Source organism: Marmota marmota, unplaced genomic scaffold (assembly GCF_001458135.2).
Source record: "Marmota marmota marmota unplaced genomic scaffold, marMar, whole genome shotgun sequence".
Classification (NCBI taxonomy): domain Eukaryota; kingdom Metazoa; phylum Chordata; class Mammalia; order Rodentia; family Sciuridae; genus Marmota; species Marmota marmota.
In genome coordinates this window covers 16,944,701-16,970,783 of record NW_026000016.1, presented here as the reverse complement: position 1 = coordinate 16,970,783, position 26,083 = coordinate 16,944,701, and the positions used below count along the sequence as shown (strand labels likewise).

Here is a 26,083-nt window from a genome sequence, read left to right as displayed (position 1 = left end):
TGTGGAAGAGTTCTGGCCCCAGTCGTATCTTTTTTTTTTTTTTTTTTGTAGCAAAGGGATGATGCTGGGCTGGGGATGCCACTCTTTTCCAGACACTGCTAAATGACAGTGCCGAGATAACATTGTCTGCCTATCTTTTGTAGCTAGAGTGTAATGCTCAAACAACTCTTTATAGAATTTCTTGCTTCTATAGGATTTCAGCTTTTCAGGGCCTTATTACAAACAAGCTACTCCTCATGTTTAATTCCTTGCTATTTCCTGGCTCATATTGGCATTATGAGCCTATTCATTTCTCTTCACCTACCCCTGACAAGGATGCCTATGTTCATGCTCATGGGATGCATAATTGAGATAACCATCATTAGGCAGGATCTCGATGATTAACTATTCAGAATAATTAAAGCTCCCAATGAGATGGGGCCTATTACTCTCACAAGTATATGGGCAACCTGCTCATCTTCATAGCACACGCTTTCTACTGGTATCAAGTGGGGTAATCCTTGGCACTCATTGCCAAAAAGTGGGTATTCCCAATCAAGGAGCTGGACCTGTGACACTGTCTAAACTCCTGAAGCTCTGGCTGATTTATGACCTTGAAGAGAGGCAATGGGCACAACTTCCGGCTTTGGATAAAGAAGTCTATATTTCCCATGGTAGATCAGGAGAGGTTCTGAGGATCTGGCTGCCATCTCCAAACCCACCATCTGCCTCAAGCCCCAAGTCTACTCATTATACTCCTCACTGTTTTATCTCACAAATACCTGGATTCCCTCCAGTTTTGTTTTGTTTTGTCATTGAACTACTCTATCTCAGGCTACATTATCTCTCACTAAACTCCCACCAACTTTTTAATTGTACTTTAAATCCTCCAGTTTTGCCCTATATCAATAATTCTACAAATAGCATCAAGTTCTCTTCTAGGAATATATATTAGCAATACACATAGATTTTTTTTTATGGTATAGGGATGGAACTCAGGGTCTTCACATGCTAGGCAGATATTCTCCCACTGAGCTACATGTTTAGCCCTAGAGCAAAACGTTGATTGTGATGTGTAAAATCCTTCAGAGGCCCACATTGCTTTCTAGATGAAGTCAGAACTTCATGCCCTTTGTCTCCCACCTGGACTCTGCAACAGGTCTCTGTTGGGAATATCCACACTTCCCTGGCTTCCTAGGGGGAATTTTCCCTGAGTGCCTTAGGCCGGTTATTCGTTTCCCCCTAGATCTGTACTTCTTTCATCCTGGAACTTGACACATCGGGCTGCATTTGCTTTCTTATTTGCTTGTCTCCCTTGTGATATCCAGCTTATCCGGTCCCTGGCATGTAGTAGGTAACCAGGAAATACGTTGAATGAATTTTCTTAGAAGACACTTCTCCCTGTCTCAAGGTCATTTGAGAATAAAAGTTGACACTGACTAATATTCAAGTAAATAACATATTAATATTTATATCCTTTTGTATATTTGTTCAGTGTTTTAATTTGTATATCTTATGAACTGAAAAATCTTATAAACTGTAAAATATAATTTTATAACAAATTGAACTAAAATTGGTTAAATAAATAAACTAATAAAATCAGTCCAAAGGAGATCTGTATTACATATGGTCTTATCTCTTTAGTCACAAATTTAAATAAATAAATAAAGGCAAGTGTATTGCTTCAAAAAAAAATGTTATGATTTAAAAATAAATCCTAAATTTTTCTCATGGCTATCATCAAATTAATATGTTTAATATTAATATGTTTAATAATAATATGTAATTTTAAATTTATTTAAACCTTCTTTAAATGCACATTTGTATTAATATTATATATATGCACATAAATATATGCATATAAAGGTACATATAATGTATTTGTATATAAATGTGTACTTAAGGAAGGATAATAGCACACAGAAATAGCACAATAACATACCCAAGATGAAACTTTCTGCATTTTTCCATGCTTATAGAATCATAAACATACACACACACACGCACACACACACACACACACATACACATATGCACACACTGGTGCTTATGCTTCTTTGGCATACATTTTTAGGTATGAGTCTCCTGGGTGGGAGGAAGCAATATGTTAGGGTTTCTTTTCCCCAAATTGCTGACAAGAGTAAATGTTGATGCTCTTAATGTTTTTTTTTTTTTTCAATCTCTGAGTGGAAAGAGATTGAGCTCTTTACTGTTCACTTAAATCTTCACTTGACTATATAAAGCATCCCCTTAGGTCTGCTGGACATGTAGGCTTGCTGTCCCTAGGCATGCCTAATCTCATACTTTGCCTCACATTTTATTGGATGGTTGACCTTATCTTATTAATTTTCAATGTTTCTGAAGAGTATAGTTATTAAACCTTCATATCTCATTTTTATAACAAACATCACAAATTTGTTGTTTTTCATTAACTTTGTAGTATCTTTTCTTAAAATTGGTTCCTTTTATTTATACATGACAGTAGAATCCATTTTGATATAATTACACAAGCATGGAATATATCTTTTCTAATTCAGACCCCAGTACCTCTCATTCCCCTTCTCTCTCCCTACTCCCTAGCCCCTTCCCTGTGGTATCTTTGCTCGCTCTCTCTCTCTCTCTCTCTCTCTACACACACACACACACACACACACACACACACATACATACATACATACACACACACACATTGTCTTTTATTACTTCTACATATCTACCTTATATTTTCATTTTTTTCTTGGTTTGATTTGGTTTGGTTTTGTGGCCACTGTAACTAATTACCACAGACTTTATGCTTTAAAGCATTGGAAATGTATGTTCTCACAGTTATGAAGGTCAGGAGTCCTGTTTCAATGGGCTGAACCCAAAGTGTCAGCAGGGAGACACTCCTGCAGAGACTCTGGGGGAGAATCAGTTCTTATCTCTTTGGCTTCTGGTGGCTGCCTGCATTCCTACATCCTGCAGTCTTCCAAGCCAGCCCGTTCATCTCTCTGCCTCATCTTCACATTGGCTTCTCCTTTAGTTATGTCAAATCCCCTCCTGTCTCTGTTTTTGTAAGTATACGTGTAATTGCATTGATGATTATCCTCAGATAATCTAGGATAATCTCCTCCTCATAAACCGTTTAATTTAATCACATCAGCAGAGATTCTGTTTTCAAATAAGCTAATATTGCCAGGTTCTGGAGATTAGGATCTGATAGCCCTGGGACCATTCAGTAGTCTACTATAGCTTGGTCCAAGTTCCCCCACTCCAAGACTGTTCATCTGGTTGCCTAATTTTTAAAGCAGTAGTATGTCCTGATTAAAGTGTAATCTTTGTTATTGATAAAAATCTGTGGATTTGTGGATCCTCTGTGAAGGTCTCTTGCACACTTTATTCTATTCTTCTTAATTCTATTTATTCTATTCTTATGCTTTCGCCATGTTCACCATGACTTTTTAGTATGTTCTTTTTTATAACAATGTAGACAGAATTATCAGTTTCTCTCTGACAACACATATTGCTTCATTTCATGGTTTTGCTGTGAGACATTTACCTATTTATAGTTTTCTAGAGAATCTCCTCTGATGTTAAGATAATCTAATAGTGAGTTATTCCATTTCCAAGGAGGTAATATTTGTTTTCTGAGTTACATGTTAACAGTATGGGTTATTTTTTTTTTTCCATTTTGCTAGATTATAAGTGAGTAGAGAAAGAAGTACGAAGAATATCTCATTATAACTTTTTTGTTTTGCTACTAGAGATGGAACCCAGGGGCTCACACATGCTAAGCAAGCACTCTACTACCAAGCTACATCCCCAGCCCTTTTTATTTTATTTTGAGACAGGTCTTGCTGAATTGCTGAAGCTGGCCTCAAACTTGAGATCCTCATGCCCCAGCCTCCCAAGTAGCTGGGGTTACAGGCATGTGCCACTGCACCCAGCTCATTCATTATAAATTTTTGTCAAATTTTCTTTCTTTCTTTTTAATTTTTTTAAAATTTTAATTTGTTATATATGACAACAGAATGCATTACAATTCATATTTCACATATAGAGCACAATTTTTCATATCTCTGGTTGTACACAAAGTAGAGTCACATCCTTTCTTTCTTTTAACCGGGGATTAAACCCAAGGGAACTTAACCACTGAGCCACATGCCCAGCCTTTTTTATTTTTTATTTTGAGAAAGGGTCTCACTAAGTTACTGGGGGCCTTGCTAAGTTGATGAGACTGACTTTGAACTTGTAATGCTCCGGCTCAGCCTCCCAATCTGCTGGGGTTACAGGCTTCTGCCACCATGTCTGGCTACTTGTTCAGACTTTCTTAATGCAGTTACAAGACAGACTTTTATATATTTGTTCCATAGAAAGACAAAATGTGGTTCTGGGGGGGATATGATATATAGAATAAGAAATATATAAAAATGTATGCACATGATCAAGTTTATTGGTAGTATTATTTAAATTTCATATATTCTCATTTATTTTCTTTTTGATCTGACAATTTGGGAAGATGTATTTCTCAGTATTATATTGTGTCACTGTTTTAATTGCATTTATATTAATATTTGCTTTATGTATTTAGCTGCTATGCTGATACATATCAGTTTATTACTATCCCAGCTCCATAAAATTTGCCATTACATTATAATAGCCTACTTTTTCATCTAGTGCTTTAAGTTCTCCCCTGCTCTTCTGTTATTTACTGCCATTATTTATCCTGTTGGGTGCAGAAACAGATCATTATTCCTTAAATGTTTTTTCATTATCACTTTATGTGGTGCATATCATTTCTGGATACTCTCGGATGCTCTCTTACACACTTAATTCTATTCTGTAATCCTGTAATCCCAAAGTTCAGGAGGCTGAGGCAGGAGAATCACAAGTTCACCCACCTCAGCAACTTAGCAAGACTCTGTCTCAAAATAAAAAATAAATTAGGCTGAGGATGTGGTCCATTGGTTAAGCCACCCTGGGTTCAATTCCTGCTACCAAAACCAAACCAAAACAAAAAACCTCATTATCACTTTACCTAGGAGGCTGTTTTTAATTTTTTTTAGCTGTTAATGGACCTTTATTTTATTTATATATGTGGTGCTGAGAATCGAATGCTCACACATGCTAGGCAAGCACTCTTCCACTGAGCTACAACTCCAGCCCCAACTCGGACCTTTTTAAAGACCTTCCCATTAATCCTCCCCCCCATGAATTTTTAATACACAGATATGCTGTATATGTATTGTATGTAAAACTATGTGTTAGTGATAAGAAAAGTGTTTTAGTCAGCTTTTTAGCTGCTGTGACTAAAAGACCTGACAAGCACAATTAGAGGAGGAATAGTTTATGTGGGGCTCATAGTTTCAGAGGTCTTAGTCCATAAGTAGCTGGCTTCATTCCCTAGGGCTCGAGGTGAGGCAGAAAGAATGTGGCAGAGGGAAGTGGCTCACATGAAGATCAAGAAGCAGAGAGAGAGGAAAAATATCTCTGCTCATGAGATAGAAAATATAAACTCCAAAGGCACCCCCGCCCACACGATGACCCACCTGCTCCAGCCACACCCTACCCACCTTCAGTTACCACTCAGTTAATCTCCATCAGGGGATCAATACACTGATTATGTTAAGGCTCTCATAACCCAATCATTTTTTCTCTAAACCTTCTTACATTGTCTTACACATGAGCTTTTGGGGGATGCCTTATATCCAAATCATAACAGAGAGTAACTTTCATCCTCACCCAAGAACTAGTTTTTAGCCCCTTTGGGACTATATCACCTCCATCAAAAATGCACATGATAGGGGCTGGGGTTATAATACAGTTGGTAGAGTGCTTTCCTTGCATGCACAAGGCTCTGGACTCAATCCCCAGCACTACAAAAGTAAATAAACAAATAAAGCACACGATAGCCAGGTGCAGTGGTGCATACCTGTAATACCAGCGGCTAAGGAGGCTGGGGCAAGAGAATCACAAGTTCAAAGCCAGCCTCAGCAACTGAGCATGGCCTTAATCAACTTAGCAAGACCTTGCCTCTAAATAAAAAAATTAAAAGGGGCTGGGTATGTGGCTCAGTGTTTAAGTGTCCCTACGTTCAATACTTGGTAGAAAAAAAAATGCACATGGTATATTTTCAGTAGACTTCTCCTGTTATGTGTCCTTCTATTAAGAATCTTTGTTTTGGGCAAGTGTCCCAAGCATTTATACCTCTAATATTTCTCACTACTCATTTCTTCTCTTCTTCATCTTCTTTGATGGTCTTCTGTATTATTTACTATTTGGTTGGACTCCCTTCTTTCAATCTGTTTCTCATGTGAGTTTCAGAGGCAATAATGTCTCTAAATATTTTTTTCTTTCACCCTATCTGGTGAAATCTTTGTGTGGGGAAAGGATTCTTGGGCTTGAGTCTTTGTCATGGAGCATCTTAGTGTTGTAGATGGTTAGTTCCAGGCCAGTCTCTCTGATATGTTTCCCTTGATAGGTAATTTTTTCTTTTGGCTGGAAGTTTGTAAGAATTTTCTCTCTCTTGGATGTTCAGTTATTTTCTAGAACATTCCTAGATGTGTGTCTTCAACAAAAGTACCTCCATTTTCAGGGGAGTTTTCAACCCTTTTTAGATTCAGGTCTATCCTCAACTTTTTCTACTATTTCAAACCTGGTGTTTTTTGTTTTTGTTTTTTTTGTTTTTTTTGGCCTCTTTTCTCATTTAATGCACCTGTTAGCCACATTATGTCTCCTTAAATTACTTGTGAGTCTTTTTCTCCCTTATCCTCCTTATGTTCAGTTGGCAGGGGGAGATATTCTGTGTGTGTGTGTGTGTGTGTTCATGCATGTGACTGCTGGAGAGATTTCTTCCATTTGGTGCCCAGGTCACTAATATGGACCTCAACAGTGGTCATACTGTTCTTTAATTACATAACAAAATGGCCATGTAGAGAGAATGACACTGAATCAAGAAGAGAAACAGGCCTGACTTTGCCTTAAGCAAGCTGTGCGAACATCAGCACAACATTCAACTTTCTTGTGCCTCTTTGTCCTCATTTTGAAGGCAAGGAGATTGATAAACTATGGATGGCTAAAATATCTTCTAGCTATGACATTTTCATTTTGTGTGAAATGTCAGTATCTTGAAAGTTCAGTGTCTTAAAAGTATCATACCTCACTAGGAGGAGGGGATAAAATTCAGTGTTTTTCTGAAGTATCCTATTTCTGCACAGGAAAACAGAGATGGATGAAAGAAGATATTACACTTAATTTTTTTTATTTGGAAAAAAGAATTCAACTTCTAAGACAAGCTTGAAAACCACCAGCATATTCTAATAATCCTCAGAACTTATCTTATTGAGCATGACTCCTTTCTTGTTTCTTTTTGATATTTTTGCATTTTCCCTTCATGTTATATATGGGCATTTGATCCTCCCCATCAATTGTTTTGGGTCAACAGAAACAGGCAGTATTTATAACCCCATGTTCTTGGGATTGAAGGATACCAGAATATGCTGCCCTACTAATAATCTGTATGCCAAAGAGGAGTATGTCTTTTGAGCTAAAAGCAACTGAGAACCAATAGATGCAGGAGAAACCCCTTACCCCTCCGTGACTACCTAAAAATAGAGTATATATTTTCCTTTTTGCAAAGGACATTTAAACTGATAAAGGTATCTCCATACTGCTTTCCAAATTGGCTGCACCAATCTGCAGTCCCACCAGCAATGTACAAGTGTACCCTTTTCCCCACATCCTCGCCAGCACTTGTTGTTGTTTGACTTCATAATGGCTGCCAATCTAACTGGAGTGAGATGGTATCTTAGGGTGGTTTTGATTTGCATTTCTCTGACAGCTAGAGATGGTGAGCATTTTTTCATGTACTTGTTGATTGATTGTATGTCCTCCTCTGAGAAGTGTCTGTTCAGGTCCTTGGCCCATTTGTTGATAGGGTTGTTTGTTCTCTTATTGTCTAATTTTTGGAGTTCTTTGTATACTCTGGATATTAGGGCTCTATCTGAAGTGTGAGGAGTAAAGATTTGTTCCCAGGATGTAGGCTCTCTATTTACCTCTCTTATTGTTTCTTTTGCTGAGAAAAAACTTTTTAGTTTGAGTAAGTCCCATTTGTTGATTCTAGTTATTAACTTTTGTGCTATGGGTGTCCTATTGAGGAATTTGGAGCCCGACCCCACAGTATGTAGATCGTAACCAACTTTTTCTTCTATNATCCCTAAAAAACAAATGCCAAATGTCTTCTTTGATATAAGGAGAGTAACTAAGAACAGAGTAGGGTCGAAGAGCATGAGAAGAAGATAACATTAAATAGGGATGAGAGATGGGAGGGAAAGGGAGAGAGAAGGGAAATTGCATGGAAATGGAAGGAGACCCTCAGAGTTATACAAAAGTAGATACAAGAGGAAGTGAGGGGAAAGGGAAAAATAATACAAGGGGGACAAATGAATGTCAGTAGAGGGGGCAGAGAGAGAAGAGGGGAGGGGAGGGGAGGGGAGGGGGGATAGTAGAGGATAGGAAAGGCAGCAGAACACAACAGACACTAGTATGGCAATATGTAAATCAATGGATGTGTAACTGATGTGATTCTGCAATCTGTATTTGGGGTAAAAATGGGAGCTCATAACCCACTTGAATCAAAGTGTGAAATATGATATATCAAGAATTATGTAATGTTTTGAACAGCCAACAATAAAAAATTTAAAAAAAAAAGAAAAAAAAACTGATAAAGGAAACTTGCATTTTTAAAAAAAATATCTCCATATCAGGAAGAGAAATACATCTGAAGACAACTCACCTGAGAGACCTGTAGGGGCAAAAGATGACCCTAATTTACCACTCCTTCTCTCCTCTCACTTTCCTTACCTTCCCACGGCCTCCAAACCTCTTTTTCATTGTTTAGCCTAAGATGGTATAGAATCCTTAATCATCTGTCACCTCCTTGAGTTTCATTTCTTTCTGGTGCTCTCATGCATGTATGTATTTGTATGTACATAATTTAAATTTATTTTTCCCTGGTTAATCTTTTATCAGTTTGATTCATGGACCTAGGCAATGAACCTAGGAGGGTAGAGAAAAAGGTTGACTTTTCTCCCTAGGGAACTGAAAAGACCTCCTGTGTTTCAAAGTTACCAAAGGGCTGAACCAGACCTCCGTCCTCAGACTATAGCTTCCTCCACAGGACTGTACTGTCCATCATAATGGTTTTGTAGACTTCCTAAAAAATTGACTTAAAGTAGGTCAGCATGCCTGAGCCATTTTGAGATGATTTATTGAAGTTGGAGATGTTGGTTCATGTTTTTCAACACAAAGAACAAGATTTTAAATTGCTTGTGTTTAAAAGCTGAGGTGCTTTTGTTATTCCTTTATTAAAAAATGATGAGCAAATATAACTCAGAAAGAACTAAGTCTTAGTGCAGATCTCTGTATAGAGTAGGTGTTTAATACCTTTGGAAGTTATTACATTTTGAATGTCATAACAAAAATGACTGGGCAGCAAGGTGACACACTGAAGATGGGAGATTTAATAGAAGTTTCATCTCAATCCCAAGGACAGAAGTTCTACCAAGCCCAAGTTCATTTAGTGAGCATTAATGATTTAAAAATTTTTAAGATTTCTTGGTGCAAGTTATCAGCACATACTAAAAGTAAAAATGTGCCTTATTTAATGACAATTGGACAGTATCTGTAGATTTCAGGATTTCTACTTTCATTAATTTTTTTAGTCTTTGTTTACATTTCACTAAACAACAAGAAGGAATCAATTTAAGGCAGAGAGCCAGAAATACAGATAGGTTAGATGATATCTTGATTTTATTTGAGCTGAGTATATTTTGCTAAATACATTTTTGTAAGAGCAAAAATAAATGAATTCATTTAAAAGTACTGGTCTACCTAACCATGGGGTCTCACCATACACACCAAGTGTTTCTCTGTGAAAGAGAAAATACAAACAGCTTTTATGAATATGTGTTAATAACATATTGGGTCTATGCTGTGGCAATCTAGGCTATGCAGACATTACCAAACCTCCTTGGAGGAGGCCTAAACTGTCAAGGAAGGCTGTGTGATATAGCCTCATAATGTGGATTTCCCACATCATATACTCCAGCCTTTCATGGTTCAAATCCTCACTCCCCATAGTAAATTTAAAATTTACATATACAATTTTTTAAAATTAATTTTTTAAAATTTATATGACAGTAGAATACATTATAATTTATATTAAACATATAGAGCTCAGCTTTTCATATCTCTGGTTGTATACAAAGTATATGCACACCAATTTGTGTCTTCATACTTGTGCTTTGGATAAAGATGACCATCACATTCCACCATCATTTCTAACCTCATGCCCCTTCCCTTCCCCTCCCACCTCTCTGCCCTATCTAGAGTTTGTCTATTCCTCCCATGCTCCCCCTCCCTACCCCACTATGAATCAGCCTCCTTATATCAGAGAAAACATTCGGCATCTGGTTTTGGGGGATGGGCTAACTTCACTTAACATTATCTCCTCCAACTCCATTCATTTACCTGCAAATGCCATGATTTCATTCTCTTTTATTGCTGAGTAATATTTCATTGTGTATAAATGCCACATTTTTTTATCCATTCATCTACTGAAGGGCATCTAGTTTGGCTCCACAGTTTAGCTATTGTGAATTGTGTCGCTATAAACATTGATGTGGCTGTGTCCATGTAGTATGCTGTTTTTAAGTCCTTTGGGTATAGACAGAGGAGTGGGATAGCTGGGTCAAAAGATGGTTCCATTCCCAGTTTTCCAAGGAATCTCAATACTGCTTTCCATATTGGCTGCACCAATTTGCAGTCCCACCAGCAATGTATGAGTGTGCCTTTCCATCACATCCTCACCAACACTTATTGTTGTTTATATTCATAATAGCTGCCATTCTGACTGGAGTGAAATGAAATCTTAGAGTAGTTTTCATTTGCATTTCTCTAATTGCTAGTGATGATGAACATTTCTTCTTATATTTGTTGATTGATTATATGTCATCTTCTGAGAAGTTCTGTTCACTCCTTGGCCCATTTATTGATTGGGTTGTATTTTTGGTGTTTAGTTTTTTGAGTTCTTTATATACCCTAGAGATTAGTGCTCTCTCTGATGTGAGGGGGTAAAGATTTGCTACCAAGATGTAGGCTCTCTATTCACCTAACAGATTGTGTCTTTTGCTGAGAAGAAACTTTTTAGTTTGAATCCATCCCATTTATTGATTCTTTATTTTAATTTTGCACCACAGCAGTCTTATTAAGGAAGTTGGGGCCTAATCCAATATGATGGAGATTATGACTTACTTTTTCTTCTATTAGCTGCAGGGTTTCTGGTTATATTCCTAGGTCCTTGATCAAAAGCACTATACAGATTTAATGCAATGCCAATCAAAATCCCAATGGCATTCCTCATAGAAATAGAAAAGGCAGTCATGAAATTCATCTGTAATAATAAGAGACCCAGAATAACTAAAACAATCCTTAACAAGAAGAGTAATGCAGGTGGCATCACTATACCAGCCCTCAAACTATACTACAGAGCAATAGTAACAAAAGCAGCATGGTATTGGCACCAAAACAGACTAGTAGACCAATGATACAGAATAGAAGACACAGAGACTAACCCACAAAATTACAATTATCTTATATTAGACAAGGTGCCAAAAAACAGGCATTGGAGAAAAGACAGCCTCTTTAACAAACGGTGCAGGGAAAACTGGAAATCTATATGCAACAAAATGAAATTAAACCTCTATCTCTCACCATGCACAAAACTCAACTCAAAATGGGTCAAGGACCTAGGAATAAAACCAGAGACCCTGCATCTAATAGAAGAAAACAGTAGGCCCGAACCTTCATCATGTGGGATTAGGCCCCAACTTCCTTAATAAGACTCCTATACCACAAGAATTAAAATCAAAAATCAATAAATGGGATAGATTCATACATACACACTTAAATCAGCAAATAAGGTAATTTCCCTCCCCTTCCTTTGTTTCTTTGTGTCTCTGTCTGTCTCTCTCTCCCTCTTTAACCCTTCCTCTCCACGTCTGCCTCTTTCATAAAGAAGGTGTTTATAACAGTCAGATGCATTCACTCCATATACTGCTTAGGAATGCCTGGTTTGGGGTGAGGCTGTCTCCAGGCACTGGGGTGCAGAGTAATTTGGTTGCTTGTGATGGGCTTCACTTTGAGTGATCTTAATTTCTGCTAATAAAATACATGACATAGGGTACAATTCCTACTCTCCTTCAGCACCCAGGGCCTATAGACCTTGGCTCTGGGTCAGCTTCAGGCTAGAGCTCAGCTGGATGTGTCAGACACTCCTTTCCACTCTCAGCTGTCACCCAGCACCGGAACACTAGCCCTCTCCTAATACTGCAGAGCCACAGGCTGTTTATCTCTGGCTTTGCCCTTTCCTAATGCCAAACTGCAGGAGTCACTGTTTGCATTAATTCCTTCTTCTCTCTTCTTGATCACCAAATCTTTTATATATAATCATTGTCAACAACCCATTTTTATCAAAGCAAGGTAAGACTTTGCCTCTTGGGTACCCTTAAGACCCAAGCCTTATTGCCTATCTGGCCCTTGAAGGCTTTTGTGTTTTTTGGTCCAATAACAACAATAACAATGAAAAAAAAAAAAAAAAAAAACACCAAACCTGAAAAATCAATAAAAGAAGACCAGTTCCCTTTAATAATATGGTGAAGGAGTCTATCAAAACACATGGAAAAATAAATGGAATAATATTATGGTCCCCTGACCTGAGATAAGGTAATGACTTGTGGACCTGTCATTATTCAGAGTCTCGCTAGGATTAAAACTTGTTATAACAGTTATATACTTGTGAAAATCTTATAAGGAAAACCTTTATATTTTAGTTCACTGTTTTTAAATTTTATTTTTTTAATTTATTCTGATTAGTTATACATAACAGCAGAATGCATTTTGACACACTGTACATAAATGGAGCACAGCTTCTTATTCCTCAGGCTGTACCTGGTACAGAGTCACACTAGTAGGGTAATCATACATGTATATAGGTTAATAATGTCTGTCATTCTACCATCCTTCCCACCCCCCTCTACACTAACCAGTTTTAGTTCACTTATTTTTAGTCAGAATATTAGTTGAATTCAGTAAAACAAGTTTTAAAAAAGAAGATTGATTCAAATAAATTACCGATTAGTGTCCATATGTTTCCTCTATAATAGCTAATACTTAAGGGATGCTTTTGATTAACTCCTCTCACTTCACAAAAACCTTTTGAAGTAAGTATTAATGTTATCTGAATATTACAGAGAAAGAACCTGGAGATTGGTGAGATTAAGAGACACAGTTTGTAATTTGGAAAACCCTCTACAACCCAGGTCTTCCTGTGCCAAATTGCAACTGTTTATATTCTGTACTACCTCTTTTTATTTTATAATCAATAAAATCTGATTTTTAATACTTTTTAAAAAAGTTTTAAACAGACCTTTATTTTATTTATTTTGAGAATCGAACCCAGTGCCTCACACATGCTAGGCAAGTGCTCTACCACAGAAACACAACCCCAGCCGCTCTGTACTACCTGTTTATGTGCAGATAACAACAGATTTAAAAAGGAGAAGAAAGGTAGATTTGCATTGTATCATTGAAATTATTATTTCAGTGATTTACTGAGTTGCACAATATTCAAAAAGACAAATGCAACTATGCTCATACTTCTACACTTTGCATATTTATACAAATATTATATATTTATACTTGAAAGAATTTCACAAATCTTCTATGAATACCAATTGTTGAAGTATTTGCCTTTTACAAATGGAATGAACAGTTTTAACTTTTAATGAATTTATTTATATCTACTTAAAATGCAACATTTAGGTTTTCTGATTTTCTTTGTCTCTGAATCTCTTTACCAGGGCCAACGTCTTTTTGAAAAACTGCTCCAGCTGACTTCGCAAAATATTGAAATCAAGCTAGTGAGTGATGTGACAGCTGATTCAAAGGTATTAGAAGCCTTGAAATTAAAGGGTAAGGCCAAGGTTGATATGCTACTTTACCACTGGATATTCTGTTTAAAATACCTTAAATTTCACTTAAAATAATATATAATTTCTTTATAATCAGTACACTTCTTATTTCTTCTTTGAAAAATAGCCTGATTAAAGCTTTTAAATGAGGAAACTAATTAATCAATACTAATGGGATTTTTAAATATATTTTTCACATTTCTCTATGCAAAATAATCTACTGGCTATTGAATGATAATTAATTGGTAAGAAGAATCTTTCTTCTCTAAACACTTCAATGATGTAATTAGGAAAAAAGCATCACTTCCCATTAGAACAAACAATCATTTCTGTTTTTCTCTTGCCCATCAAATGAAAATCCTCTTTATGCTACGTATTCTTTAAAATAATAAAGTTAGGTCTAGAAGTCTATAGAACACTGTCTAATTCCACAGGGGAACGCTACTCACATGACCATTCTGCAATTGGTCTCGCCGTCTCATGAAGACTGTATCTTTCTCTGTCACTTCCAAATAGTTTTTAATTATTTGTAAAAGTTTTTAATCCAGAATTTACTATCTGAACTGTAAGCCTTTAAAAACGTACTGGCGCATGAGAACTGGTGAACATATCCAAGCCACCAGGTGTCTTTGAGTCTCAGGGGTTTATCTGATGGCCTCATATCCCCTGCTTCTGCTGTTTGAACATTCTGGGCATGTCCACTTGTCTTCCCCACGTCAGGTGAAAATACCTTCTTAAATATGGGACAGATTGGAGTAAGTGGACCAAGTAGCCTGTCCTCCTGCAGAAGGAAAATGTGAAGTGATAAAGAACATTAAATGACACAAAAAGAGGCCATAAGCTTGGCCAAGCAAATGAACCTTATGCTAGTCAGCTTTGTGGCATTGTTACAAAACACTTGAGATAGATAATCAATTTAATAAAGTTTATTGAGGCTCATGGTGTGAGAGGCTTCAGTCCATAGTCACTTGACCCTGTTGCTTTGGGCCTGTGGTGGTACAATATCATGGTGTGCCGCAGTCTGGCTGGGCACAATTCAGGAGCCACTTGTCAAAAGAAAACGAACTTTATTTTTAGAACACACACACCAAACCACACAGCTCTTCAGGAAATCTTCAGAGCCCAACTGCCACCACTGGCTTCCCACAAGCCTCTCCACCTCCCCCACTCCTCTTGCTCTTGAGGCCGATTGGCTGGGTTGTGTGGGCGGAGCCAAAAAAAGTCCCCCAATGAGTAGCTCCTGATCTGAAAGGGCAGGGAAACAGCCCAATGAGCATCACCGCAGAGGTGCCAATCAGTTGGCAGCTAGAAGTTTGCTGGGGCCACTGTGAGCCAATCATCAGCTGGCAGCTGGAATTTTGCTGTGGCCCCTTCAGCTGTGGCTCTCAACATCTCCCCCTCTCTGTTTAAACAACAAGCATGTGGCTTAGGGACTGTGCCTGCCTTAGGTTGTCCAATAGTACATATGGTCCTTACCCGTTAGGTTGGTACCATTGCAATTGGATTGGCCCCTTCAGCTGTGGCTCTCAACAATGGTGGGAACATGTGGTGGAGGAGGCCTATTCATCTCAAGCAGACAGGAAATGACAGAGACAGGAAGAGGTCCAGGGTCCCAATATCCCCTTCAAGGGCATGCCCCCAACACCCAATTTCCTCCTAATAGGCCCCACCTCTTAAAGATTCCACCACCTCCCCATCGTGCCACAGGCGGGTGATCAAGCCTTTAACAAATGGTCCTTGAGGGGATCCTTGTCCAAATCATATAGTGAACCTGTCATCATTCATAGTATTTGATTCTGTACATAGGAAAACAAAGAAAATGTTATGAGATATTGTTTGGTCTAAAAAGTTTCACTGTGTTACTTGAGAAGCATATTTGTGTGTCAGGAGAGGGACTCTGGGGATTAAATCCATGGATATGTCACCAGTGAGCTACACCACAGCCCTTTTTATTTTTTATTTTTGTGACAGGGTCTCTTTAAGTTGCAAAGACTGACCTGGAACTTGTGATCCTCTTGCCTCAGCTTCTGAGTAGCTAGGATTACTAGCTGGGATTATACCCAGCTACAGCAAAAGATTTTTGAAAAACCAGAGAATATCTGGTTCCGTGGATTGACATACAGAGTCATCGTGGCTTAGAAATGCATTATTACTATTCTCACTTACAGCATACGAAATTGGGTTCCCACAGTCTGAGAATCAACCATCCCCACCTTCTCAGACTGTGGCTTAAAGGTGGGATGGCTTTGAAACACAATTCCCATGAAGTCTTTGAATCAGGGGGGGATTTGATTTTACACAAAGATTCCTATAAATTCAGAACAGGTTTTACTAATTGTTTTCTTAATCTCACTTACAAACCACCTCCATCTGCATCCCTCATAAACATATCAAATGCCATATGTTAATTTACCTCACTTGGGGCTTCTCTCACGTCCCAGCAATAGCAGCAATTGTCCCTTTCCCTGAGGTTCTAAATGTCCAGTCGCTCAAATTCCACATTTAAAATATATTTGAATACACACACACACACAACACACACACACACACACACACATACACGCGATAGATTGTTGCTCCTCAGTCTTTCTCCTAGATATCACCTTTTCTTCTCAACTGCCACTACTCCATTTCAGACCTTTAATAATTTTCTGAGGCTTTGCCCTCCCATCTGATCTCCACACAGCCAGAGATTTTCTGTAACATGATTATTTCCCACTTACAGCCCAACCTAAATTGTATGCATGTGTGAGTGTGCCTCAGTGTTATGCAGAAATTGCTGTTGAAGAAAAACAGACATGAAATAAAGGGCACAGTGGTAAGCAAACCATTCAGTGAAGTTTTACAAAATATAAACATCTGTATGAATCACTGCAAGTATCTCAGAAAGTTATATCACTCATTCTTGTGGTCACTACCCTCTGCAGAGATAACCAGTCTTTCAACTTCTACCTCCACCATTTGTCTTTCTTTCATATTTATATTAATAGGATCACAGAATACATGTTCTTTTATATCTGGGTTATTTTGCTCTATTTCAGGTTTATAAGACCCATACATGTTGCATATAGTAGTATCTTTCTTTTACATTGTTGAATAGTATTCCACAGTATAAATATAATACAATGTATTTATTTTGCAGATGATAGAGATTCAGGGTTTTCCCTATTTTTAATTGTTATATGTAATACTACTATGAGCATTCTTGTAAATATCTTTTTGGCACTCATGTATACAAATTTCTATTGGATATTTACTCAAAAGTAGAATTTCTGACAGCACATAGACTATATGTATGTTAAACTTCGATAGATAATGCCAATACTTTCCAATTGTTGTACCAGTTTATACTAACACAGGCATACTCCATATCCTCACAAAATTTAATAGACTTTTTAATTTTAGCCATTCTGATAAGTACATGTTGTGTTATTACTTTTCAATTTCCTGATGGCTAATGATGTTGAATATCTCATATGCTTATTGACCATTTCAAACTACCTTGATAAGGTGCTCATTCAAGTATTTTGCTCAATATGATTTTATTTTGTTTGTTATTCTCTGTTAGTCCATTCTTACTTATTATTTGTCTAGATTTGAATCCTTTGTTGGATATATGCATCTTCTCCTTTTGATACTATGTATTCACTCTTCTAATTTATACTTTTGATAAGTATAAATCCTTAATTTTAATGAAACTGAATTTAAGTTTTTCTCTGTTATGGATGCTTATTGCATTCTTTGTAAAAGATGTTTGTCATTACAAAGTCCTGAAAATATTTTCGCTTGTTCTGTCCTAGTTGTGGTATTATTTTACTGTTCAGATTTAAGTCTATTAGGTTAGGACTTAATTTCTGTATGGTGTGAAGTAGGGGTACCGGCTAATTTTTATTTATATAAAAGCTATTGATTAAAAAAACTCTTCACTGCATTTCAGAAGCATCTTTGTTAGAAATTAGGTGACTATATGCTTTGGTCTGTTACTGAATTCTCTGTTATGTTGCATTGGTCTACTTACATAGCCTAGGACAAATGCCACACTGTTTAATTACTGTGGCTTTAAAATGCATGTTGTGGATGATCTAACATTTTTATCTTTGTTTTTTACATTTAAAACTTCCTTAGTTATCCTTGACCCTTCAGATTTAAAAATAAATTCAACTATCATTTTGCCACGTAACTGCATAATATTACATTGATTCCAAGGGAGAACTGACATTAACAATATTGATCCTTCAGCTTCATGAATAAGAAAGGCTATAATATTTCCTCTTAGTGGTGCCTTAACTGCATAATTTAGGTTGTTAATATGACATAAATTTCTAAATTATTTTTCAGTGCAATAAAGTGGTCTGATTTCTACTGCAATTTCTATTTTGAATCAAGGGCTATTTAGAAATGTAGTCCTTGCTTTTCAAATATGTGGAGGATTACTCTATTTACCTTTTTGCTATTTTCACTGCAATCAGAATACAGAATTAAGTCACTTGAAAGTTTTGGAAAATTACTTTGTAAAAATTTATTTCTAGAACAAATTACAAATCCTAAGGCTTTTTAATGCTTTCATTCAACTTTTTTGGTTTTTTTTTTTTTTTTTTTGCATTTTGTTAACTCTTAGAGTTGTCTTGGCCAGGGAGGTAGTCTAGAAAGCTCCTTTATCAGAGCTGAATAGTGGAGTAAATGTGCAATGTCTGCTGTTTGCGTCATCCAAAATAAGAGGGAAGATCTTTTTTTTTTTTTTTTGGATCCTGCTGCTTCTTTCTTCAAGTGGGATGTGCCGCCTGCTGCCAAAATTTGGCTTCCTGGGTGTGGTCATGACAATTCTCTTATGTCCTGTTCTCCTGCTAAGGCCTCCCAGCAAATGTTGGTGATGCCTCACTTCTCACCAAACCTGACCCTGGTAATATCACAGCAATATCCTTGAAATTTTATACTACTAATCAATTTTTTATTTTTTATTATACATTTTAGTCAGAACACAATATTATGTCTCAACAATGCCCCTCTATTTTTCAGTCTTGTATTTTGCAATGAAATTTATAATTAAGAAGATTTATTTTTAATTGTCCATCAAAACCGTGGCAATGCAGTGAGCTTTTTATAATATGACTACAATATTTAATGTTCCTGGACCCTATAAAAATAAAAAACAATACCAGAATGTATTTATTTCCTTTTGGGGAAAAAAATCACTTTTATTTGTTCCGGGTTGGATGGTAATTTTTTAATAGGATGACTAGTGAAATTAAAGTCATCAGAGATTTAAAGTCAGTGACCTGGAAGTAAAGTCCATGTTTCTCTCCTTTTCTTTTTCTTTCTTTCTTTCTTTCTTTTTTAAATGCATTTAAAACTATTCAGGATCAGAAATCTCCCTTTTGGTCTCATTCTATTTACTATTATTAATTCTCCAAGCATCTGAAAGCTATTTATGATTTCTCAAATATAACATACCTTTAAAGGGTTCTGTTTCCTAAAGCCTGCTCCTCACTATGCCTGAAACCCTCTCCCTCTCCATGTCAATTTATACATTCCTTTTCATTTTTCAAAGTTTCAAGCCTTACCCCAAATATTTTCCCATTAGTCTTCATCTCTTTTCCCTGGCTGGTCTTACCATCTTCTTTCCCTCCATTGTTATTTATTCATCAACCATTTCTTGAATATCTGTAATGTGGTGAGAAGATTGGCACAGGTGAATAAATCAATCAAGGAGTTCCTGAAACTTGTACACAGAGTCTGTTTTTGCTGAGGGACCTTAGGCATCAGTCCTTGGTGCTCATGTTGTCCACTCGGCCAGCATCACCTCTGCACCAGCAGAGTGCTCACGATGCCAGGGAATGTGAATAATCAGAATGCTCTACCATGGTCTCTTTTTTCCCAATCAGAATTCCAGTCTGCTTATTTTTGGAGCTTATCTGTAAATGTGAAAGGAAGATGATCTGACAGTAACCAGGTCTCATCTTCCATCCTCAAGGGGTTCTTAAATAGTTTGTTGACCAAACACTGAGAAACTGCAAAAGCCCTGTCATGCCATCAGGCATAACAACCAGGACTGTGCTGTGACAACTCTGACACAGCTTAGTCTAGACCATCATAAGATGCATTTCGATGTCGGAGATGTTAAGATGTGTCAACATTGTGTTTTAGAATTAATGACATACGAGAAATAAGCATTGCTTTAAAATGTTCATTTGTAAATTATAAAATTCAATTTATAAGCCTTTAATAAATTAAATTAAAACTGACCATTCCTAATACCCCACTGAGAGAGGTAGATCCTAAACCAGGCCTCTTGTACTGTTTTTTTTGTTGTTGTTGTTGTTGTTTTTTGTTTTTGTTTTTTTTGCCATACAGTGAACGCTACGCAGTGAATGGAAATTCTGAGAATTCAGGCTGTGTCAGTTTCAAAAAACACAGGGATATCTTTAACAGAACCCTTGATGACTAGTGTGTTCAGTGATAGGAAGTGTTTCTCTCTAAGGAAACAACAACAAAAAGCTGTTGATTAACCTGAAATAGGAAGGTGATTATGCAAATCAGTTTTATATGCAATTGCTATGGGAAAACCAATATAGGAATAAAATATCTGAAATAAACCGGAGAAGAGAGGGTGTCCTGGAGTAGACAAAGAGGATAGCAGAAACCATATTCTTAAGTGGTGTGCAGCATGATAAAATTGTAAGCCAAATGAAAAGAGAGGAGGACATGCCAAGGCTCAAGTGATTCATTCTGCTGACATTGTCTGCCAAGAGGTACTGATCATACAGATAACAAATTTCATCTGTGGCTTAAACTCTGTCACTTGATGCAGTTTGGTGTTTATTAAAGAAACATGACAAATGTAGCTGACATGTAAACATATATCTATCATGTATACATGTTTGGAAATATGTGTACATTGTGGAATGTCTAAATTGAGCTGATTAAAATATGCATTACTTCATATGTTAATCCTTGTTGGTGAAGAGAACATTTCAATATTTCTTTACAATTTTCAAGAGCATAAATTAATACATTGTTATTAACTATAGTCAGTGTGTTGTACAATAGATCTCTTCTCATTGTAGGCAATTAGTCTGTTTACACATCCACAGAAAGAAATTCATCCTGGAACTTGGGGGTCCTCTAATAAACCTCCGTGCTGTGCCTCTTTCTTATGATGCCACAGTCCTCTGTGGGTTCAGGAGGGTTAGATAGTCTTAACAAGCTTTCAGTTTATTAGAATCAAGCATGCATTTTCCCCCACTCTTTTCTCTCCAGCACGCAAACCTGAAAGTGGTTAAACCCAGAGCTTGGTGTATGCTTTATGACATCTTTAAGGACTCAATAGAGCTATTATGTGAGGTTCGTTTTGTTTAGCCAAAGCATTCATGTATCAGGAATTTTCTTTGTATTCTTTAGATAGAGAGAGACATGTATGATAGGTAGATGATAGATTATAGTAGGTAGATAGACATAGATGATAGATATGAGAGGGGGTAGGTGGAGATAGGAAGAAAGAAAGAGAAAGAAAGAATGGATCTAGTTGGTTTGTACTGCTATAGCAAAAGCCTGAGACTGAGTAATTCATAAAGAACAAAAATGTATTTTCTCATAGCTCAGGGATCTGGGAGTCCAAGATCAAGGCACTGGCCCCAGTATCTGGTGAGGGCCTGGTCTTTGATATTACTCAGCACTAAAAAATAGCAAGATCATGGCATTTGCAGGGAAATGGATGGCATAAGAGCAGATTATGCTAAGTGAAGTTAGCCAATCCCCCCCCCAAAAAATGCCGAATGTCTTCTCTGATATAAGGGGGTGACTCAAAATGGGGTAGGGAAGAAGAGCATGAGAAGAAGATTACCTCTAGATAAGGAAGAGAGGTGGGAGGGAAAAGGAGGGAGAAGGGGAATTGCATGGAAAGTGGAAGGAGACCTTCATCGTTATACAAAATACATGTATGAAGATGTGAGAAAAAAAGAGAATAGTGTCACCTTAGATTGGGTAGAGAGAAGTGATGGGAGGGGGAGGAGAGGTTGGGGGGAAAGGAAGGATAGCAGAATAAAATAGACATTATTAATGCTGTGTGTATATATGTGACTGCATGACCAATGTGATTCTGCAACCTGTACACTCAGAAAAATGAGAAATTATATCCCATCTGATTCAAATGTATGATATGTCAAGGTCATTGTACTGTCATGTGTAACTAATTAAAACAAATAAAAAATTAAAAAAGAAGAAGAGTGTGACAGAGGGAAGCAGCTCACATCAGTTAGCAAGCAGAGAGACTCCACGTTCAAGATACAAATATATACCCCATAGCCATGCCCCCGATTAACCACTTCCTCTAGCCACAGCCCACCTGTCTCCAGTTTCCCCTCAGTTAGTTAATCTCATCAGGGGTTGATTCACTGATGAGGTTAAGACTCTCACAACCTAATCATTTCACCCCTGAACCTTCTTACATTGTCTCAATTGTGAGCTTTGGGGGACAACGCATACCCAAACCATACCAAGAGTTTTCTACCTTTTATCTGTATTTTCTCATTTCCTTTTCTTTTTAAAATTTTTCTCTTTAAAATTTTTTTGAGACCAAGTCTCATTAGGCTGCCCAGAATTATCTTGAAACCCTAGGCTGGAGCAATCCTCCTGCCTCAGCCTCCCAAGTAGCTGGAATGATAGGCACATGCTGCTGGTTCATCTTGCCTCGTTTCTGTAATCCTTGGTGAAGACAATGCGAAGTGTGCCCTTGGAATGGACTTTCCATCACTGTGATGGTGCTCAGCCCTCTGCCTCCCCTGCATCTTCTCATCTGCACTCTTTGTGACTAAAGTCATAAATCTCAGGCAGTCTGTGGTTTGATTAAAACTAACATGTGAGACTTTTCCCTCATTAGCACTACATTCTAAGCAAGTAAGCCAGTTCAGCAAAGCCTTACCTGTATTGCTGAATAACCAATAGCCACAGGGTCCTAATGAGCACAGGTTGGGCATCTTCAACAGTAGATATCTAATTGATGTTTACTTGTGACCAAATTTTATTCATTTAAATCAAAATTTTAATAGTTGAAATACCAGTAAGACTAAGGCCCTTTCATGAGTGGTTATGACACTATATTTTTTTATGACACTGTATTTTTAAATTATCGTGCTCTAACTTTTTTTTAGGTACATTTAAATAAAAAGGAGAGGGGTATGCTATGTGCTGTGTTTTGTTGTCAAAAATTCTGTCTGACATAACTTTTCTATATACATATCTGAATACACCACAGTGAATCCCACCATTGTGTACTACACAAGATGGGGGCCCCAATTAGAATAAGATATATTACATGCATGTATAATTTTATCAAAATAGACTCTACTCTCAAATATAACTAAAAAGAACCACTAAAAAAAAATGAGGGTCCCCAAAGCATAACATGGGAAAAAAATTTTGTAAGTGTAATCCTTGCCATTGCTTATATGAATTCAAGAAAGCTATATTCATTCACCAATATAACCCATTTTTATTTTTACATCTATCAATTAAGCATAACAAACCTAAAAGGAGAATAGATTCCTAAGTTTGAGCTTAGGAGTTGCACAGATATTTAAATTAATGCAAGCTGCCCCAGTTTCCAACTTGAACATTTTACAAAGTGATTTTTTTAACTGCTTACACTAAATCAGTGAAGTATAATTTGAGATTTTATGCTTATTGAGATTTTTTTAATACTTAGGTCTTACTGTTTTTATAAGTATTCCAAAGTCTAACACTACAAGTAGGTTATGTTTACATGTGTCAACTTAATTTAAGCATTAAGAAGAATATTTTTGTCATTTCCCTAGAGTAAACTTCATATTGTTTCAACTTGCATTTTCTCTGTCTGAAAGGTTACCATTGTTAAGGAACCTGAACATTTCAGAGGGCCTTCTGTTGTCCTGGTGAAGCACTGTCATTTTTTCTTTTTCTTTTTCTTTTTTGGTACCAGAGATTGAACTCTGGGGCACTCAACCACTGAGCCATACCCCCAGCCCTATTTTGTATTTTATTTAGAGACAGGGTCTCACTGAGTCGCTTAGTGCCTTGCCATTGCTGAGGCTGGCTTTGAACTTGGGATCCTCCTATCTCAGCCTTCCAAGCCATTGGGATTACAGGTGTGCACCACTGCACCCAGCTGGAAGAATGTCTTGATGGCCATCAGGACAGTGGCATCTTTGGGTAGGAGGCTGATGCACTGCCTTCTCTTGAGCCTGCTCTGCAATGGCCCAGACAATCATCAAGTTGCCCTTGCTGTCTCCCAGGCATGCTGCTCTCTCTGTCTCTGCTTTCATTTCACACCTTTTCAAAGGGAATGCTACTTGGGCTTATGCTTCAGTGCACATGTGCTGGTGCCTTTGTTCTATACAGAGAAGTCAGAATTCAGCACAAATAATTGTCTTCCACTTTTCTTTGCAGCACACCAGATACTTAACAGCAAGGCAGGAGATACTCAACCTGTACTTGTTTGGACAGGTTATGCTTGAGTGATATTTAACAGAGTAATTAGTATGACATTTAGGAGCAGATCTTTTGGTGTTATATAGACTTGTGCTGTAATTCTGTAACTGTAAAGTTACATTCTCTGAACCCCAGTGTCCTTTCCAATAAAATGGTGATAATAACCTCCCTTGGGCATATGGAAATTAAATTAGATAATGTATAAAAAGTATCTGATGCTAAAGCCTTACTCATTATAAACTGTTAATGACATCCACCATTGTCACTGTCTTAATTTACCCAGACTGTGTAATTTTTGTGTCTAATTGGTCAGTAGTCCAGACTGGACTCATTTCTGGTCCCTACAGCATACTCCAAACCCTGTCATTTTCTAGTGAAAGGAAGAGCCCAGTTCCGGTTTGTATGTTACAGATCATCTTTGGACATGCAGCTGGTTCATCTGCCTTTACGGTTGTGCAATAACTCCTGCCGCCTCCCTTTTGTGGTAGGATTTGTCCAGCTAGACACACCAGTGCCACTCCATCTGTGTTTTCATTTTCTGTTCTAAGAGCCCAACTTAGGTTTGCAATTCGATGTGTTTTAACTTCCAGAGGGGTGCATCTGATACATAGAGAGGAGTCCTACGATCATCCATTTGCTCTAAAACATAGAATCTTGCACTAAAGTTTCTGTTTCTATCTGTAATACATAAGAGCCTTGGCAGGTTTGGCATTTTCAAGGAAACTGTATACTTTATGCAAGGAGAATCTTAGCCATTCAATCTAGTGATGGCTTTATGCATTTCCATATGGTGATGCTGGAATCTGGGGAGGATGTTCTTTGACAGGGGAAGAGGAATAAATGAATAAATGTAAATAAAGGGGATATGTAATAACCTCCCTGAAAGCCTGCATGATTTCCAGCAATCTCATGCACGCCATTTTTAGCAACTAGTTTACTGTTTTTGAGTGCCTCTTAGGCTCAGTGAGACCATCACACATCGAGGTTCTGAAGGAGACTAGAGACAGCTTTTTTCTCTGGCCTGCTGATCACTGGCTTTGAGCAATCCTTGTCTGACCTGGAGGAGCCACATTGAGAATATTCATTGCATTCATTAGTGAATGCGGTCTCTTCTGTGACTGAGTCTCCATTTTCAAGGTGGACACCCTAATTGAACCTGCTCTTTTAATCAGTGCTATAAGAACTAATGTAAATTAAAATGCAAAGCTATATTTCTCTTGTGTTCAGCAGACTGCTCAGCATGAGTTGTCACAGTGTCTATTATTTCTGTGCCCTCTTTCTATCTGTCTTTCCATACCATGTTTTATCCTGTTTTGTTTGTGTGTGTCTCTGTGTGTGTGTGCTTGTTTTTCTTTTACTCCTGATTTCTTTTTTCCTTCTCCTGTTGGGTTGTTTTACTAACTTCCTCCTGTCTCATCCCTAGCAAGAGCTATTCCAAAGATTCATAGCTGCCCTGAATCTCCTAACCAACATCTTTCCCTCTTCTTAATATCCTGTCTCTTATAAAACACAACAGACATCAAGCCCATACATTTTCTATATCCAAGCCCGTCACCACCTCCTTTCCTCCAGCCTCTGAGGAATGGTGTCTTGGTTCTCTTCCAAGGCTAACCCTTCCACCTCTAGCATCTGGT

General features: G+C 37.4%; 1 protein-coding gene across 5 annotated transcripts in view; it reads left to right on the top strand.

The window, feature by feature from the left end:
• Positions 1-26,083, top strand: part of Pld5 (phospholipase D family member 5) — a 407,561-nt gene that overhangs the window by 240,973 nt on the left and 140,505 nt on the right. For 4 of the 5 annotated variants that reach the window (XM_015483542.2, XM_015483543.2, XM_048809215.1 and 1 more), the window contains exon 4: positions 13,878-13,989. In XM_015483542.2, coding sequence (XP_015339028.1) covers positions 13,878-13,989 — 112 coding nt within the window. The remainder of the gene's footprint in view (positions 1-13,877; positions 13,990-26,083) is intronic. The other variant, XM_048809217.1, reaches the window with a different exon arrangement.